Genomic DNA, 21,545 nt, shown 5'->3' on the forward strand with positions numbered 1-21,545 from the left:
ATGATCTTGGCGTAGGACAACATGTGTAACTTACTTTTCGAAGTTCCTACATATAAGTTTTAGAAAGAAGCCAGTTTTCCACCTAGCTCGTTATACAGTACCGCTATTAAATAAGTAACCTCTGAAGAACTATGCAACTGCTGCTTCATTAATCAGTAGTACCAACACAATGAAATAGTGTAAATCATTTTGCTCTGAACACTACTCTACAAGAATAGAAAAAAATCTTACCTGATGACGAGAATGGAAAACGTGTTTGGTAGGGCAAGATATTCTTAAAGGTAGAGTACTAGAGCCACAGAACGTTATGTATGTGTGTTCTGTACTGCAATATATAACGAGAGTCAAATGAAAACCCAACACCCGCCATAACGACACCATGGAATGGTTACAGTCAAAAGTAATCATCACACGCGTCAGGACATTTATCCCACTGGGAGACACGATCAATTTACGTTTCGTAGAACGCGGTCGGCCGCTGACGGTCCACAACCGCACTCACTCGTGCACTTCCTCGTTCGACTGAAACCGACATACATTCCTGTCTTTCATCAGGTCGCCAATGATGTGAAAACCACACGGTGAAAAATCCGAGCTGTACGGACGATGTTGCAGCGCTGAAGCGTAGCCTTCGTACGATTGGCAGTGTGCAGGCACACGTTATCGTGCAACAGGGTGCTTCAGTACGACAGCAATCCTACGCGTTTTGGCTTCGTGGCGTGTGACAGTATCTTCAAAGTGTCTTCATAGCGCTGCGCATTGATTGTGGTTCCACGCTCGAGGATATCGTCGAGGAGAGGGTCTCTGCAGTCGAAGGACAAGGTCATCATGGCTGGCTCTGAGCACTATGGGACTTAACATCTGAGGTCATGAGTCCCCTAGAACTTACAACTACTTAAGCCTAACTAACCTAAGGACATCACACACAACCATGCCCGAGGCAGGATTCGAACCTGCGACCGTAGCGGTCGCGCGGTTCCAGACTGAAGCGCCTAGAACCGCTCGGCCTCTTCGACCGGCCCAAGGTCATCATGTCCTTACCGAAACTTGTGTGGATGGTTTTGGATTTCTTTGGCAGGGGAGATGTGGGATGTTCCCGCTGTTGGCTTTGCCGTTTGTCCCTCGGCTTTCGGAATGCTTAAATTTTTAGACAACATAGTTGTATGGAAATAAACAGCGATTAATTTACTTATAATCAATTATTCAAACTGACAGTCATAATCGCATTATTTATTTTGCCGCCAACTGGTTTCAACCCGCGATGGGGTCATCTTCTGGGCAAGTTACACTGTAAAGTTATAATATTAGTAAGTAACCATGTACGTAACCTACAAGCAACTAGTCATAGTTACATAAATAAACAGATTTTTATACCCATTTGGTCGCTCGCTGGAGTCGTCACCCTGCCTGTGCACGGTTGGTAACTATGCATGATTGGCTCTCTGCATGAGCTTAAATAACGGCCAACAACACGTGGGCAGACGGTAACGCCCTCCACGGTGACCAACGGTAATTACATGCTTAAGCAAGAAATCGTAAATTTTAAAGTTTGTTTTAGTTATAATATAAAACATAATAAATAATAAATATAACTAATTAAACCTCGGGAAATTTACAATTATTTAAAATTCAGGTAACTGTTGCCCCATTCATTTTTCACATCATTTGTGGATAGAGTAGAACCCTCTATCTTTTGTGGTAGGGACGCCGTTGCCATGGGCGATAGTATTATCAAGCGCACCATAGCCTGTGTGGTTGGGACGCTGTCGTCATGGTAGCCGCTTCGTATAAGTCGTCTGCTGTAATATCATCTTTGCGCGGCGTTCGTTGTTATGGTAACGGCGTACCGCCATGTTGTTGTCAATCCGGATTGATTACTTACTAATATTATAACTTTACAGTGTAATTGCCCTGAAGATGACCCCATCGCGGGTTGAAACCGGTTGGCGGCAAAAAATGGTTCAAATGGCTCGGAGCCCTATGGGACTCAACATCGGAGGTCATCAGTCCCCAGAACTTAGAACTACTTAAACCTAACTAACCTAAGGACATCACACACATCCATGCCCGAGGCAGGATTCGAACCTGCGACCGTAGCAGTCGCACAGTGCCGGACTGAAGCTCCTAGAACCGCTCGGCTACCGCGGCCGGCTGTTGGCGGCAAAATAAATAATGCGATTATGACTGTCAGTTTGAATAATTGATTTCGGAATGCTGTCAGGTGGACTCCTCCTGCTTCACGATAACGCCCGTCGCCACACTTCCAGTCGGGCGAATGCTACGCTTCACCGATGTGGTTGGGAAACACTGCGATATCCTCTGCACAGCTCGGATCATTCACCATGTGATTTTCACATCTTTGATGAACTGAACCAAGACATGTCTGGACGTCGGTTTCTGTATCTGACGAGGAAGTGCCAAGAGTTGTGGAACGATCAGCGGCCGACTGCGGTCTAGGAAACAGGAACTGATCATCTCGTCTCTCAGAGAGATAAATGTCTTAACGTCGGTGGTGATTACTTTTTAATGGAAACATTCCATTGTCCCCTTGTGGCGAGTGATTGGTTTTCATTTGGCTGCCCCTTATAGATATTTGCATGAATGCACAGTGATAGTTTTCAAAAAATGGCTCTGAGCGCTATGGGACTTAACATCTGAGGTCATCAGTCCCCTAGAACTTAGAACTACTTAAACCTAACTAACCTAAGGACATCACACACATCCATGCCCGAGGCAGGATTCGAACCTGCGACCGTAGCAGTCGCGCGGTTCCGGACTGAGCGCCTTAACCGCGAGACCACCGCGGCCGGCGATAGTTTTCAGTGATAGAGTATTTCAATTATGTGGTTTTGACGATACATGTTATACATAATTCAAAATAATGCTAATGATACCGCAAATCTGCGAATCCATTTTTTTTAAAGTCTTGCTGCTGCCAGTTATGCTCAAGTCACGTCTGATGACATTTTAAAGTACAATTAACTTGCTCTGGAAGGGCCTGCAAAGTGCAAATTTAGTAGGGGCTAGACTATCTAAAGAAACATTATCAAGGGATTCAGATGTAATAGTTACGCATGAAATAAAAATATATGCACAAGATAAGAGGGAAATGGGAGAATTAAATCAACCCCGAAACAAATACTTGTACATATACTTATTTTATAGTTTTTACTTTCGACACTTAAGGGTAGAGCGGGCTATTTAAGTTCTGAGCGATTGTGGAGTCAGTCAAATACCATGCAGGAAGGTAGTGGGGCAAAGGGAGTACCTCTTGGGAACACTTGGGAGAAGATTTACAATTTCTGCATTTCCCTTACAACCAAGAAAAACCCATGGTCAGAAACAGAGAACAAGGAGCAGTACGTCCTAGACAGAATTATTAAAAGCTTAGAGTGCATGTTACTGTGTTTATGTGATTAAAGTTAACGACTTACCAGATACTGCATGGTACCTATGACAGTGCCAATCGCAGGCTAATCGATTGTCGTATTTTCATACATATACCAATGTTGATACAAGGTCATATGAATATTTGTGCCACACATGAAATCAAGTTAGAGCTGTTATGCGTTAGTTATGATTTACTCCACCCAGTTCTAGGAGGTTAATATACACTATGTGACCAAAAGTATCCAGACACCCCCAAAAACACACGTTTTTCATATTAGGTACTGTGCTGCCACCTACTGCCAGGTACTCCATATCAGCAACCTCAGTAGTCATTAGACATCGTGAGAAATCAGAATGGGACGCTCCGTAAAACCCACGAACTTCGAACGTGGTCATGTGATTGAGTGTCACTTGTGTCATACGTCTGTACGCGAGATTTCCACACTCCTAACCATCCCTAGGTCCACTGTTTCCGATGTGATAGTGAAGTGGAAACGTGAAGGGACACGTACAGCACAAAAGCACACAGGCCGACCTCGTCTGTTGACTGACAGAGACCGCCGACAGTTGAAGAGGGTCGTATTGCGTAAGAGGCAGACATCTATCCAGACCATCACGCAGGAATTCCAAACTGCATCAGGATCCACTGCAAGTATTATGACAGTTAGGCGGGAGGCGAGAAAACTTGGATTTCATGGTCGAGCGGCCACACATCACGCCGGTAAATGCCAAACGACGCCTCGCTTGGTGTAAGAAGCGTAAACATTGGACGATTGAACAGTGGAAAAACGTTGTGTGGAGTGACGAATCACGGTACACAATGTGGCGATCCGATGGGAGGGTGTGGGTATAGCGAATGCCTGGTAAAAGTCATCTGCCAGCGTGTGTAGTGCCAACAGTAAAATTAGGAGGCGGTGGTGTTATGCTGTGGTTGTGTTTCTCTTGGGGGGAGGGGGGCTTTGCACCCCTTGTTGTTTTGCGTGGCACTATCACAGCACAGGCCTTCGTTGATGTTTTAAGCACCTTCTTGCTTCCAACTGTTGAAGAGCAATTCGGGGTTACATGACAATACCATCCATGTAATGGACTGGCCTGCACAGTGTCCTGACCTGAATCCTATAGAACACCTTTGGGATGTTTTGGAACGCCGATTTCGCGGCAGGCGTCACCGACCGACATCGATACCTCTCCTCAGTGCAGCACTCCGTGAAGAATGGGCTACCATTCAACAAGAAACCTTCCAGCACCTTATTGAACGTATGCCTGCGAGAGTGGAAGCCGTCATCATGGCTAAGGGTGGGCCAACACCGTACTGAATTCCAGCATTACCGAGGAAGGGTGCCACGAACTTCTAAGTCATTTCAGCCAGGTGTCAAGATACTTTTGATCACATAGTGTATTATAGCCAAAAATCGTACTATCTCTGCAGTTTACAAGGTGAGGTCCCCAGCGGTGGGATAGTCTTTTTGAAATCGTCTATATTGTGACGGAGGTTAATATCCCACCTATCACACCCTGCAGCCATTCACACTGGTAGGCCCTTGCTTGCGAATTATTGACCAAAAAAATTTCGGAATATTGCGTGATGCTCAATAGCATTAACATATTAGTATCATATCGACTGGTGTAATGGATATGATGAGGCCTTGACATGCAGAACGTTATGGATTTGAAGCCTATCAGGTACTTTAAATTTTTTTTATTTTTAAGTTTTTATCGAAATGACGTATATAATTATTTTTCTCCCATTAATTGATTTAAATGTATTTTTTATTTCTATTCCTTTGTCATAGCATTTTAATCATCGTATCTACTTGTTCATTTGCTCTCATTTTTCGTCCTATCATTTCTTTCCTGCTTGAAATCTTTGTTCACGTGATTTTAATTAATTTTATATATTAATTTCGATTTTCGTACAAGTTACTGCATTCATTATTTATATTCCTCATTTTTCTTGATTTTCGTTTTACATATAATCCCTTCTTTCGTTTAAATCTTCATCTGCATATTTTGTCTTTAGTGCAATAGGAATTTACGTTATGTTTTAAATGTTTGAACAACGATTGCCATCCAAAAAATTCACATTTTGTGACGAAAAATACATTTTTGACACTGTTGCACAATCAATATAAACAGATTATTTCGTCTTTTGTATTTTAACCGATAGATTGGCATTTTCAAATATTTAAATATTGTAATAGATAAATATGATTAAACTCACATTCACAAAAATTCCGAGCGGAAAAAGAATGATATAAAGAAAAAATGAGAGGAAATGAAAAAAAATCATACAATGATTGAAATATCACAAAGGAACAGAAATAAAAATTGCATTTAAGTCACTTCATTGAATAACAATAGTAACAATAATGAGCGTATGGCATTGGTGGCCGGGAGACCCCTCCGGGGGCGGTTCGGCCGCCGCTCCACAAGTTCTTTAACGCCACTACGGCGACTTGCGAGTGAATGAGGAGGAAATGATGATGAAAGACAGACAACACCCAGTCAATAACAATAATGATCGAAGTCATTTTGACAAAGATTTAAAAATAAAAAGAATGTAAGGCATCTAAGAAGATTTGAGCGCACAATCTTCAGTATGTGAAGGTCTTCCCTTAGCCATTACAATACGCAAACAGTTTACAAAAGTCTTCTGTTTTATTGCTATTGAGCAGCAAGTAAAATTCCGATTTTGTGTTTCATCTATTACTCGCAAACGATGACCCACCCTGGTGACTGGTTGCAGAGTGTGATACGTGGGATCTTAACCTACATCACCATACAGATGGTTTCAAAAAGTCGATCCCACCGCTGGGGCCCGTCTCCTTGTTAGTGTTCAAAACAATTTACCAATGTAAATATGGAAAAACGTCTTGAAGTAGTCAGAGGCTCTCTTAAGCATTGTTTTCTCTCTACCTCCAAATCATAATTATCAGTTAGGCCATGATTCCAGGCTCTACTTACATGAAAGGAGAACTTCGTACAGCTAAACCGGCTGCTCGATTCTACTTAGGACGTCAAACGGTTCGACTTGGAGCAGGAGAGGCATCACAGGACATTTTAATTTCCACTGTCTATACTTTTGCAAATAAATTCATAAAACTTTGTCAGCATCACCAGGAAGGATTCAGGATCACACTCATTGCAGTGGAAGATCGAAAACATAACAAAATAAATTTTTCTTACGTGTGAAATTTCATCACTCTTTCACTTACTAATGGCTGCATTTGTTGTTATAGGTACACTTTTCTTCATAAATTAAGAGAGATTCTTCGATGAATTTTGCACAGCATACAAACCATACTTACAGGTGTATGAAACTCTAGAATTTATTTAATTTATGAACAAACGAATGAGTTGTTATATTTTAAACTTTATGTTTAGAAAAAACACAAATTTTCTAGTTAATTACCTCAATTTTTACCACAGTTTTTAATGGATTTGTAAAATTCTAGAGTTTCATACACCTTTCAGTATGGTTTGTATGCTGTGCAAAATTCATTGAAGAATCTCTCTTACTTATGAAGAAAAGTGTACCTATAGCAACAAATGCTGCCATTAGTAAGTGAAAAAATGATGAAATTTCACATGTAAAAAAAATTATTTTGTTATGTTTTCGAACTTCCACTGCTGTGAGTGTAAATTCTGAATCCTTCCTGGTCATGCTGACAAAGTTTTATGAATTTATTTGTAAAAGTATAGACAGTGGAAATTAAAATGTCCTGTGATGCCTCTCCTGCTCCAAGTCGGCCCGTTTGACGTCCTACCCCCCTTAATCGCAACGAACAGGGTTGCTCGGTTATTCATTGTCCACACGCAAAGTCCTCTTAGGTTCCTAGTACTTAGAAGACTGCTTAGACGTCTCGGAATTTAGGGAATAGTAAAAGTAAAAAGGAAGCACGTACCGTCGAGCAGCATCTTGGTGGCGATGGCGGTGGGGATGCCGACAGCGCGAGACATGGCGGAGTGCCCCGCCGGCGTGCCGTACAGCACCATGTTGATACCACGCTTCTCGCGCCGCCCGTCCGGCCACAGGATGCCCACATCGTGCCGCAGGATCACCAGGTCGCGCTCCGTGCGTTCTGAGACAAAAAAAACCTCTGCCTAATCCACCTCCTCTTAAGCGTAAGCTGCACCTTGTCCTGAAATTTTTTATACTAGGTAGGTGCAAAAGTTCGTAGCGTTTTTCTTTTGCGTGTTGGTATTATGCGGACAGTATATCCTGGCAGTCGGCCGCGATTGTAAACAAACGAGAATTTAGACTGCCCGAAGGATGGGAAGCGGTGCGGGGACAAGAGCCCCGCCTCCATCTGGAACGGCTGCCACCCTGCGTCCGCGTTCTGTGTTTCCACGAAAGCAAAACTGACATAACATTCATGGAAATGAAATTAGCGTTTGGCGTCATTGGCCGGGAGGCCCCCGAAGGGAGCAGGTCCTGCCCCCTTGGTGCAGGTCTTATTACATTCGACGCCACATTGGGCGACCTGCGCGCCGGATGGGGAGGAAATGATGATGAAGACAACACAACACCCAGTCCCTGAGCGGAGAAAATCCCCGACCCAGCCGGGAATCGAACCCGGGCCCGAAGGACGGCAATCCGTCACGCTGACCACTTTTTCATCGTTGCATTTGGTCTGGGCGGACGTCACATGACATCCGTGAAAGTTGATCTTTGATTCCTTTACTCAGTTTTTTAATTACAGAGGGCCACCGCCTCTCTGACCGAACACGCTGAGCCACCGTGCCGGCGTCCACTCAGCTATCGGGGCGGACACATAACATTCATAAGGATCGCTGATTCCTTTTGTGGTGGTGGGAGTTGCATTCGAATCCCTTCATGCACTCATTCAAAAATAAGAAAAAGGAAACAAGGAATCCACAGCTCAAAGCAAACTGGAGCACACAAAGCATTTGGTAGTGGTTACAGCGCAATTGTTTGCTGCGGTTGGCAGTGGTAGTTCAGACCAGAGCTCTACCAGTATCTTACGCAACCATAATTAAAAACACTCCCAGCCTAAAACTGCCACTATTTAATGTCCCCATAATATTTCGGTTGCTATTGGTTTATTTACCAATTGTCATTTTTTATTTCTATCTCACTGTTGCTATTTGAGTTTACAAATTGTCGTTTTGTCATTTGGAGATAGTGAGCGGAACTGTGGATGCTATAAAATGGAGTTCCTAGTGGAGAAATCAGAACATTTCCGACATATTCTTCCGTTTAAGTTCAACAGAGGCATGGCAGGAGCGATGGCAGCCATAAACATTTGTGCCGTGTATGGGAATAATGCCTCTCGACAGAGCACTTTCTAACAAGGGAACCTCCCCATCGCACCCCTCTCATATTTAGTTATAAGTTGGCACAGTGGATAGGCCTTGAAAAACTGAACACAGATAAATTGAGAAAACAGGAAGAAGTTGTATGGAACTATGAAAAAAATAAGCAAAATATACAAACTGAGTAGTCCATCAGAAGATAAGCAACTTCAAGGACAACGTGAGCTCAGGAGCGCCGTGATCCCGTGGTTAGCGTGAGCAGCTGCGGAATGAAAGGTCCTTGGTTCAAGTCTTCCCTCGGGTGAAAAGTTTTAATTTTTTGTTTTCAGACAATTATTATCTGTCCGTCCGTCCGATGCGATCACTTTTTTGGGAGTGATTATCACATCGACAAGAAAACCTAAATCGGGCAAGGTAGAAGAATCTTTTTACCCATTTGCCAAGTGTACAAGTTAGGTGGGTCGACAACATATTCCTGTCATGTGACGCACATGCCGTCACCAGTGTCGTATAGAATATATCAGACGTGTTTTCCTGTGGAGGAATCGGTTGACCTATGACCTTGCGATCAAATGTTTTGGTTCCCATTGGAGAGGGACGTCATTTCGTCTACTAATCGCACGGTTTTGCGGTGCGGTCGCAAAACACAGACACTAAACGTGTTACAGTGAACAGAGACGTCAATGAACGTACGGACAGATCATAACTTTGCGAAAATAAAGAAAGTAAAATTTTCACTCGAGGGAAGACTTGAACCAAGGACCTCTCATTCCGCAGCTGTTCACGCTAACCACGGGCACACGGCACTCCTGATCCAGCATTGTCCTTGTATTGCTTATGTTGCACATTGACTACTCAGTTTGTATATTTTGCTTTTTTTTCATAGTTCCATACAACTTCTTCCGGTTTTCTGGATTGATCTGTGTTCAGTTTTTCAAGGCCTATCCACTGTGCCAACTTATAACTAAATCTGAGGGAGGTGCGATGGGGAGGTTCCCTTGTAAGGAGGATCGTTTCGATATTAGTGACTCACCACGTTCGCGAAGATCTTCGAAGTTTAATGAAGATGGCTTAATGCATTAATCTACAATGACCCACGTCAGTGAACTACAGAACTGGCGAATGTGATGAAATGTGATCATTCCAGCATCGTGCAACATATGCATGCAATGATGACGGTTCAGAAATCAAGTGTATGGGTACTGCATTCTCTAAGCCAAAATCACAAAAATCGGCGGATGGCCATACGTGCATCTCTGCTTGCTCATCATCAATTGCCTTGTGAACTGTCCTGAATCGTTACTGATGACGAGAAATGTTGACTCTGTAGTCTTTATGCTAACGTACGGAAACGAAAGAAATAGTTGAGCCCAAACAAAGCAACAACTCCCCCTATAAAGACCTGCAAGCGTCCACAAAAGATAATGTTATGGATCTGGTGGAACTGCGACGGTGTGATATACTACGAATTGCTTCTCCAAGCATCACTGCTGACATTTATTGTCAACAACTGAGACGTCTTGCAGACGCAATCCAAGAACAACGACCAGGAAGACTGCGTGAAATGATGCTACTCCATGATAACGCCCATCTGCATTCTGCTAGACTTTCTTGTGCTGTCAGATGTTCACCGTTGTCGCTCTCTATCAAAGAACCTTCAAGGAACTTCCTTTCCGGATGAAGATGCGGTCCATACATGGCTCCACCAGTTCTTCGCCTCAAATCCACGTAATTTTTACATTTGCGGGATCGAAAAGTTACCCCAGCTTTGGCAGACTGTTGTAAACAGTGAAGGGGAATATATTATTGATGACTAAAGTCCCTGTTACGAGCATCTGTTGTGTTTATTAAACCTATAGGAAAACGCTACGAACTTACGTACCAGCCCAATAATTATAATCAAGAAAATTATGACTCTAAAAATGTTTTGTGGTAACAGATGTTTACAAATAAAAAATTAAATAGTCAGACGTGTGTTATCAATCACAGAGCGGGTTGCTCTGAATGGCAAGAGACACTGCCAAATACTTTGGTTTTAAAAACCTTAGCTAATAGTGCCCTGGGGAATGTAATTAACAGTTAAATTAATAGGGTATCTAATTCTAGTTTATTAAGTTCGCCATAAAATTTAAATTACACCTAATAAATTCATAATTTAACTCCAAAATTGTAAATAACTGTATTTACTAATAATATTCACTATTATCAATAGTATAACTGCGGCTGCTGGCTGGTGATGGGACAACCGACTGGTTTTAATAACCGAGTGTCCAGCAGATTGCTTTTTTGTTTTAAAGTTCAGTTGGCTTTTTTTTCTGTCGAATGAAACAACCGAATGAAACTAACCTCTGCAGCAATGTCAGCTGTATGGAAGTTTTGATTCACTCTCTCGGGTTTTAGTAATTACATTTACAAACTTTTTCAGCCTTTTTTAGAGACAAATAACGTATCTCGCTTCCAGAATGCGTGAATAAAAATTATAAATTTAAAATGAAGTATTTTCAAAATTCATATATTTATTAAGTTAAATACGAATTTTTCGTACTTTGGCACTAAATGTGGGTTTCTGTTACTTTTTAATGGTTAATAGCTGGTGGTATATTACAAATTTGTGTTGTCAGTAGTTGATGTTCATGCAAAAACATTCTTATATCATTAGCGAAGAAACATTCGTCCTTGATCTGAAACTAATACCATTGAACAGCATTTCATGACACAAAGAGAAATTAGAAGTTGCTTTTATAATGTGTTTTTCAAGTGCTCATTTTTGTTTAAAATCTGGCTAACTGCTGATCACAGTTAGTAAAAGCTCACTTAAATGTTCATCCACTGCCGTTTCAACCATTCGGTAAGACTAGGCGCCTGCCCGGCGCAGCAAAATTTTAGGGGCGGCAAAGGCCGGTAAAAATTAATTTCAAAACAAAATACGAAAAAACTGCAAATGAGGAGAAAAAAATGGAAAAAAGGAAAAATTAAAACACTGAATTGTTTTTAAAAGCATAAAGAACAGTTACTTAGTAAGTCTTTACATACTTTCACGAAAGTGGATGCTGAAAAAGATGAAATTTATTCCTCATTCTAAAAATATTTCAGTTAAAACAGAAACGAAATAACACCAGGATTATCCAAATGACCTACTCTGATGCGTTGGCATCTCTACCATCAGTATAGCATAATTCCTAATTTCAAGGAAAAATTCATTCGCATCATAAAATAGATCCACACCTTTATTAGCCCATTTTCTTGCAATTAAATAAAATAAATAATTGACGCCGAATTTGTTTGTGCTGGTATATTCAACTGAGTTCTAGTTTAAAATGTCGGCACATTCTTCGTATTTCAATTATTTTGAGAAATTTAAAAAAACTGAGGACAAAAAATAAGAAATTGAGCACATTTGTTGTCCTCAATTAATTTTATAGGAACTAAGGACAAAGCATGAAAACTAAGGACTGTCCCCGGAAAACGAGAACGTTGGGCCACCTTAGTCTAATGATTAAAAGTATAATAGGAGATTTGTATTGTGATGTTGTTGGTGTGTGGTGTGGAAGTTGGGGGAGAGAGGATATGGGGGACCTCAATGGTAGAAAGAAAAGAGGGGGCATCTGTTATAACTTCAAGTTGAACAAATATATTTCAAGGAAGACGCAATACATGAAAGTCACAGATCAAGTAAACAGGGTAAGACGTGTGTACACTTTAACAGTCAATTCATAACTGAGTCCAAGTCTAGCGGCCGCTGGCTGGCTGGCCGCTTAGGTGGCGCGGCTGCTGCATGGCTGGCAGACAGCGCCTCATGTAGAGGACGCGCGTAACTGCGCGGCGGCACTTTGAAAGATCGGCGAGTCACAACAGCATCATTTTAAATTCTAGCCTAGCGCGTCAAAACACCTAGCAATGGCTCTGAGTTCATCAGTAAGTTTAGATCAGTATTTAAGTTTATTGTATTTGAACATTGGGTCTGTTACACACAGTCCTCCCCAAAATTGAAGTCAGTATCTTGACAAACTCTTTTGTTACTGAGTAATTTCCTTCTGAATATTTGAATCAAAATTCAATAGTCGAAAAACCACGTCCTTTCAGTCTTCCTTCTCTTGCAGTTCCAACAGCTTTAATTCTGCATCTGATAAATCCTTTATAACCAGCAGTGAAACGTCACTTCTGTTTCCGCAATACTGAGAGCAAACGGATTTTCCAGGAATGAAAATCAAAGTTTAAATGTTTTCAGATGAGTAAACCTATCACTTATTTCTTCATCAAGGTCAGACATTTCACATAAATAATTTGCCTTTTTCATCTGAACTTCGGAACGAGTATCAGTAATTTTAGCCACATATATGATTTAAAGAATATTTCAGCCTCAAAGTCCTTCCGAAACAGTCTTCATTTGTTACGAAACTTAAACACACACTGTGCATGTACAGCATAGTAAGTTGACAAGACCCTCTCTATACTGAGACAAGGACCTCTTGCAGTTCGCGAGCCACATTGTGACGACTACAGCGCTATATTTTTCTAATTATCGGATCTTAATCAACGTGTATGTAACAATAAAACCACAAAATACTTAGTCATTTCAGTTTTGATTTCAGAAGGGCCTCTCCATTTTTCAAATCATGAACCAGATCACAGAAAATTTAAATAATTAGAAATGCCAACTGTTTTTTCTGTGACTATTCAAAGGCATTTCATTGTGCTACAGAAACCAAACATTATGGCACCAGTGATCTGGCTGGTTTTCACCCTATATGACTACTAAAGCACATATTACGAGACCTAAAGAGTGTACCCAACGAAACAATCAGTTTTACTGACTTCATGTTCTGTAGCTCGTAGTAACATCATTGTAATTAGTGCGTAATTATTTATAGGCTTTTTATTTGTTTTTGGGAGTTTTTGCTGTTATTTCTCTGCAGTATTTGAAAAAATACCGATTAACATAGTTTGCGAGGTGGTGTAGATCATTTGTTACTGTACGCCTACATCTGCAACTACATGAATACTTTGGAAACCACATTTAAGTGCCTGGCAGAGGGTTCACTGAACCACCTTCACAATTCTCTATTATTCCAATCGCGTATAGCGTGCGGAAAGAATGAACACCTATATCTTTCCGTGCGAGCTCTGATTTCCCTATTTTATCGTGATCATTCCTCCCTATGTAGGTCGGTGTCAAAAAAATATTTTCGCATTCGGAGGAGAAAGTTGGTAATTGGAATTTCGTGAGAAGATTCCATCGCAACGAAAAACGCGTTTCCTTTAGTGATGTTCAGCCCAAGCCCTGTATCATTTCAGTGACGCTCTCACATATTTCGCGATAATACAAAACGTGCTGCCCTTCTTTGAAGTTTTTCGATGTACTCCATCAGTCCGATCTGGTAAGGATCCCACACCACGCAGCAGTATTCTAAAAGAGGACGGACAAGCGTAGTGTAGGCAGTCTCCTTAGCAGATCTGTTACATTTCCTAAGTGTCCTACCAATAAAACGCAGTCTTTGGTTAGCCTTCCCCACAACATTTTTTGTGTGTTACTTCCAATTTAAGTTGTTCGTAATTGTAATTCCTAGGTATTTATTTGAATTTACGGTCTTTAGATTTGACTAATTTATCGTGTCACCGAAGTTGAACAAATTCCTTTTAGCTCTCATGTGGATGACCTCACACTTTTCGAATGGTTCAAATGGCTCTAAGCACTAGGGGACTTAACACTCGAGGTCATCAGTCCCCTAGACTTAGAACTACTTAAACCTAACTTACCTAAGGACATCACATACATCCATGCCCGAGGCAGGATTCGAAACTGCGACCGTAGTAGCCGCGTGGTTCCGGACTGAAGCGCCTAGAACCACTCGACCACAGCGGCCGACCACACTTTTCGTTATTTAGGGTCAACTGCCAATTTTTGCACTATTCAGAAATCTTTTCTAAATCATTATGCAATTTGTTTTGATCTACTGATGACTTTTATTAGTCTATAAATCGTTTATATAGAACACCAAAGGACCTATAACACTACCTTGGGGAACACCAAAAATCACTTCTGCTTTACTCGATGACTTTCCGTCAGTTACTACGAACTGTGAACTTTCTGACAGGAAATCACAAATCCAGTCACATAACTGAGCCGATATTCCATAAGCATGCTTTTCACTACAAGCCGCTTGTGTGGTACAGTGTCAAAAGCCTTCCGGAAATGCAGAAATACGGAATCAATCAGAAATCCCTTGTCAATAGCACTCAACACATCTTGCGAGTAAAGAGCTAGTTGTGTTTCACAAGAACGATGTTTTCTATATCCATGTTGACTGTGTGTCAATAGACCGTTTTCTTCGAGGTAATTCATAATGTTCGAACACAATACATGTTTAAAAATCCTGCTGCATATCGGCGTTATCGGTATTGGCCTGTGAGTAAGTGGCTTACTCCTACTACCTTTCTTGAATATTGGTGTGACCTGTGCAATTTTCCAGTCTTTGGGTACGGATCTTTCGTCGAGCGAACGGTTGTATACGATTGTTAAGTATGGAGCTAATGCATCAGTATACTCTGAAAGGAACCTAACTGGTAAACAGTCTGGACCAGAAGACTTGCTTTTATTAAGTGATTTAAGTTGTTTCACTAGTCCGAGGATATTTACTTCTATGTTACTCATGTTGACAGCTATTCTTGATTCGAATTCTGGAATATTTACGTCGTCTTCTTTTGTGAAGGCATTTCGGAAAGCTGTGTTTAATAACTCTGCTTTGGCAGCACTGTCTTCGATAGTATCTACATTGCAATCTCGCAGAGAGGGCATTGATTGTTTCTTGCAGCTAACGTACTTCACATACGACCAGACGCTCTTTGGATTTTCTGCCAGGTTTCGAGACAAAGTTTCGTTGTGGAAACTGTTATAAGCATCTCGCATTGAAATCCGCGCTAAATTTCGAGCTTCTCTAAAAGATCGCCAATCTTGAGGATTTTGCGTCTGTTTAAATTCGGCATGTTTGTTTCGTTGTTTCTGCAACAGTGTTCTGACCCGTTTTGTGTACCAAGGAGGATCAGCTCCGTCGTTTGTTAATTTATTTGGTATAAATCTCTCAATTGCTTACGACACTACTTCTTTGAATTCAAGCCACATCTGGTCTACACTTATATTATTAATTTGGAAGGAGTGGAGATTGTCTCTCAGGACGGCGTCAAGTGAAATTTTATCTGCTTTTTTTGAAAAGGTATACTTTTCGTTTATTTTTGGAGGATTTGGGGGTTACAATATACAGTCTCGCTACGACAACCCTATTTTCACTAATTCCTGTATCCATTTTGATGCTCGTTATTAACTCAAGATTATTTGTTGCTAAGAGGTCAAGAGTGTTTTCACAACTGTTTACTATTCGTGTTGGCTCATGAACTAAATGCGAGAGTTAATTTTCGGAGAATGCGTTTAGCATAATTTCGGATGATGTGTTATGCTTACCTCCGGAATTAAACATGTATTTTCGCCAACATATCGAGGGTAAACTAAACTCACCACCAACTATAATCGTATGAGATGGGTACGTGTTTGAAATCAAACTCAAGTGTTCTTTGACCCTGTCAGCAACTGTATCATCTGATTTAGGAGGTCGGTAAAAGGACCCAATTATTATTTTATTCCGGTTGCCAACAATGACCTCTGCCCATACTCACTCACAGGAACTATCTACTTCAATTTCGCGTCAAGATAAACTACAGCAACAAACACGCCCACGCCTTTCGGAACACCGTTAGGTGCTTCGCAAAAATTTCGGCTGAGTTTACCTCCGGCCTTAGCCAGCTTTCAGTGCCTATAACGGTTTGAGCATCAGTGCTTTCTATTAGCACTAGGAGCTCTGGTACTTTCCCAACACAGCTACGACAATTTACAACTGTTATACCGATGCTTCCTGTATCTAAGTTCTTCCTCTCTTCGGCCTGCACACTATGTGGATGAAGCCCTTTTTGTGTTTTCCCGAGACCCTCTAACCTAAAAGCCACCCAGTTCACGCCACACAGACCCTGCTACCCGCGTAGCCACCTCCTGCGTATAGTGGACACCTGATCTACTCAGCGGAACCCGAAACCCAACCACCCTTTGGTGCAAGTCGAGGAATCTGCAGCCTACACGGTTGCAGAACAGTATGATTCAGACCATCCACTCGGCTGTGTACCAGAGGTCCGTAATCGGTCCTATCGACTATGCTGCAAATGGTCAGCTCTGCTTTCATCTTACAAGCAAGACTGGTAGCCTTTACCACTTCTGTAGCCGCTCGAAACCAGAGAGAATCTCTTCTGATCCAAAGTGACACACATCACTGGTACCGACGTGAGCAACCATCTGCAGTTGGCTGCACCCTGTGCTCTTCATGGCATCTGGGAAGATCCGTTCCACATCTGGAATGACTCCACCTGGTATGCACACGGAGTCCACATTCGTTTTCTTTCCCTTCTTGGCAGCCATGTCGCTAAGGGTCCCCATAAAGGGCCTAACGTTGGAGCTCCCAACTATTAATAATCCCGCTCTATGTAATTGTCCAGATCTTGCAGGCTGAGAGGTTTCCTCTGAAACAGGACAGGTGACAGCATCTGGCTCAGCAACAGTGTCAGCCACAGACAGCACCTTGAACATGTTTGTCAGACAAACCGGGGAGGTTTTATGTGCGGCCGTTTGGGAAGTCTTTCGTCGCCTGCTGCGCCACAGGGCGATCTCCAACTCGACCACAGGTGAGAGTTCAACCTCAGTGCGAGCAGTAACTGGGCTGGCCACCGGTGAGGACCGATCGGAGGACTCGGACGTGCTGGGCGTCCGTTGAATTCCCACGGCCAGCCCACAACAGTGCTGCCCATCCACTGCAGCCTCAAGCTGTGTAACCGAAACCATCACAGCCTGAAGCTGAGAGCGAAGTGTCACCAACTCGGCTCGCATCCTCACACAACAATCGCAGTCTCTGTCCATACTAAAGAGTGTGGAAAACTAAACTATGCAGATAAACGGACTATCGGCACGTGCTGCGCAATTCTACTGTAGACCCTGACGAAAATGCAGGAACTGTGTCTAATAAATTAGATTAACATGCTACTGAAGCACTCAGGTGAAACTAAAGGATTCGCCCCTGATTAGGAACTTGTAATACCTCACAAAATCGGTTTACTTTCCGACGCAAACGAAAATGAGAGAGCTGTGGCTATTAAATGTTTAATAAACACGCAGCAACTCAATAAACTAAACTATAAAAGCACACAGATAATATTATAAATTCGCTGCTGGTTAGGAACTCGTAAAAGTCACAACATCGGTTTCTTCCCTGTTGCTGCTTGTGTCTCGGCCGGCTACTGCTTCCTGACTGTACGCCCTCTCTTACCACTAGATTAGTATGCTTTTGTTTGTCTCCCGCAATTTCCTGTTTGATGAAATGTCAGACTACTTAGCTTCGCTTTCATTCTGTGCTTTGTATATGATTTCTTTGCAGTAGTCAGCAGCTTCTTATAAATCTTTTGTACCTATGACAGAAATATAAGAACTCTGGTTCATTACAACTCTTCTTCAAAGAACTGAGGTACCTCAGCGTTGGGTGGACTCCTAATACCTGCTGTAATCCATTTGATAAGACTGATGTGGGTAGTTTGGGATATACCTTTTCAGGCTTCAATTTAAACAATTTTGAAAATTTGGAGAATCTTCCATTTACAATGGTTTGTCTATACACTTCATCCCTTATTTAGTTAGTAAGACTCTTGAAGAAACTTCTATTTTGATTTCTAGTAAATATCTTTTGTAGGTCTGAAGTTTAGGGACTTTTTTCAAACCTCATTTTACTATTGTTATTGAGCAGAAATAGCCTGAGAGTGCAAGATTTTTACAGCTACATCACTCTTTTCCCTATCCATATTTGTGGCCACTTGTTGATTACCGATGCAGTTGTTGTAGTAACCCTTGCTGCACTATTGGCCAACAGGGACACGCCAAAGCTCTGAAGGATATTTACACTGAGGTGGCAGCAGTAATGAGATAGCGATCTGCACATATACAGATGGCGGTAGTATCGCACAGACGAGATATACAGGTGTTACAAAAAGGTACGGCCAAACTTTCAGGAAACATTCCTCACACACAAAGGAAGAAAATATGTTATGTGGACATGTGTCCGGAAACGCTTACTTTCCATGTAAGAGCTCATTTTATTACTTCTCTTCAAATCACATTAATCATGGAATGGAAACACACAGCAACAGAACGTACCAGCGTGACTTCAAACACTTTGTTACAGGAAATGTTCACAATGTCCTCCGTTAGTGAGGATACATGTGATTGAAATGTGCAGGAGCTCCATCGTGCATGAACCACATGTTGTGTCGTACTTGTAAAGGCACATGTTCTAGCAGCACAGGTAGAGTATCCCGTATAAAATCATGATAACGTGCTCCATTGAGCGTAAGTGGAAGAACATGGGGCCCAATCAAGACATCACCAACAATGCCTGCCCAAGCGTTCACAGAAAATCTGTGTTGGTGACGTCATTGCACAATTGCGTGCGGATTCTCGTCAGCTCACACATGTTGATTGTGAAAATTTACAATATGATCACGTTGGAATGAAGCCTCATCCGTAAAGAGAACATTTGCACTGAAATGAGGATTGACACATTGTTGGATGAACCATTCGCAGAAGTGTACCCGTGGAGGCCAATCATCTGCTGACAGTGCCTGCACACGCTGTACATGGTACGGAAACAACTGGTTCTCCCGTAGCACTCTCCATACAGTGACGTGGTCAACGTTACCTTGTACAGCAGCAACTTCTCTGACGCTGACATTAGGGTTATCGTCAACTGCACGAAGAATTGCCTCATCCATTGCAGGTGTCCTCGTCGTTCTAGGTCTTCACCAGACCCGAGTCATAGGCTGGAATGTTCCGTGCTCCCTAAGACGCCGATCAATTGCTTCGAACGTCTTCCTGTCGGGACACCTTCGTTCTGGAAATCTGTCTCGATACAAACGTACCGCGCCACGGCTATTGCCCTGTGCTAATCCATACATCAAATGGGCATCTGCCAACTCCGCATTTGTAAACATTGCACTGACTGCAAAACCACGTTCGTGATGAACACTAACCTGTTGATGCTACGTACTGATGTGCTTGATGCTAGTACTGTAGAGCAAAGAGTCGCATGTCAATACAAGCACCGAAGTCAACATTACCTTCCTTCAATTGGGCCAACTGGCGGTGAATCGAGGAAGTACAGTACATACTGACGAAACTAAAACGAGCTCTAACACGGAAATTACGCATTTCCGGACACATGTCCACATAACATATTTTCTTTATTTGTGTGTGAGGAATGTTTTTGTAACACCCTGTATAAGGGCAGTGCACTGGCGGATTTGTTACCTGTGCTCATGTGAAAAAGCTTCCGACGTGATTATGGCAGAGATCCACAGTGTCAGGAGTGTGTCGAGAATACCAGATTTCACTCATTAGCCCTCACCACAGGCAAAATAGTGGCCGACGGCCGACACTTAACTATCGAGAGCAGCGGCGTTTGCATAGAGTTGTCAGTGCTAATAGACAAGCAACACTGCATGAAATAACCGCAGAAATCATGTGGGGCCTACGACGAACGTATCCTTTAGGACAGTGCGGCGAAATTTGGCGTTAGTGGGCTATGGCAGCAAACGTCTGACGCGAGTGCTTTTGCTAACAGCGCGACATAGCCTGCAGTGCCTCTCCTGGAGTCGTGATAATATGGGTTGCATCCTAGACGACTGGAAAACCGTGACCTGGTCAGATGAGTCCCGATTTCAGTTGGTAAGGGCTGATGGTAGGGTTCATGTGTGGCCCAGACTCCACGATGCCATGGACCCAAGTTTGCAACAACTCACTGTGCAAGCTGGTGGTGGCTCTATAATGGCTGTGTTTCCATGGAATGGAATAGGTCTTCTGGCCCAACTGAATCGATAATTGACTGGAAATAGTTATTTTCGGCTACTTGGAGAACATTTGCAGCCGTTCATGGACTTCATTTTCCCAAACAACGATGGAATTTTTATGGATGACAATGCGACGTGTCACTGGGTCGCAATTCTTCGCTACTGGTTTGAAGAACATTTTGGATAATTTGAACGAATGATATGGCCACCCAGATCGCCCGACATGAGCCCTATCGAACATTTCTGAGATCTAATCGAAAGGTTATTTCGTGCACAAAATCCTGCACCAGCAACACTTTCGCACTTGTGGACGACTCTAGAGGCAGTATGGCTCAGTACTTCTGCAGGTGACCTCCAACAACATGATGAGTGCATGCTACTTCCAGTTGCTGTGCTACGCCGGGCATAAGGAGGTCCGGCACGATATTAGCACGTATCCCATCACTTTCGTCACCTCAGTGTATTAGGGTGCTGCTAGTTTTATTTATGACACTTGTGTTTATGTTTACGTCTACACGAAACATAATGTTGACTTCTGTTTTTGTGACTTTATCTAGACCCTCTGTTAATTTATCGTAATATGTGTCCACATCGAATAATCGATACATACACAACATTTCTTGTTGATGTCGAGCGTCTTTATTTAATACTTTGTGAGTGCTTATTGTAGACTTTTTAAACTACTGGAGATACTCTTTAGGGAGGGGCACTTGTCTGGTTTTATCGTAAAAAACGCCTACTTCTCTTACCCATGACAACGGTTTTTTACTATGTGTGGCACCATATCCAACCAATCTGCTTTCATGTATCGGCGGTAGCAGTCTTCGCTTACCAATCGTGTTTCGGTGCAGGCCATGCCTAGTGAAACCCTATCTACTGACAATTTCAACAAGTTCCAGAACAACTGGCAGTGGCATAAAACGGCTCAAGTCATATTCCGCAGACAGAACAAC

General features: G+C 42.3%; 1 protein-coding gene across 1 annotated transcript in view; it reads right to left on the reverse strand.

Moving 5' to 3' along the window:
* The window catches only part of LOC124721402 (alpha-aminoadipic semialdehyde synthase, mitochondrial), a 285,169-nt gene that overhangs the window by 57,741 nt on the left and 205,883 nt on the right, over nucleotides 1-21,545 (reverse strand). Inside the window, exon 18 of the mRNA XM_047246342.1 lies at nucleotides 7,296-7,472. Coding sequence (XP_047102298.1) covers nucleotides 7,296-7,472 — 177 coding nt within the window. The remainder of the gene's footprint in view (nucleotides 1-7,295; nucleotides 7,473-21,545) is intronic.

This window comes from Schistocerca piceifrons, chromosome X (assembly GCF_021461385.2).
Source record: "Schistocerca piceifrons isolate TAMUIC-IGC-003096 chromosome X, iqSchPice1.1, whole genome shotgun sequence".
NCBI classification, from domain to species: domain Eukaryota; kingdom Metazoa; phylum Arthropoda; class Insecta; order Orthoptera; family Acrididae; genus Schistocerca; species Schistocerca piceifrons.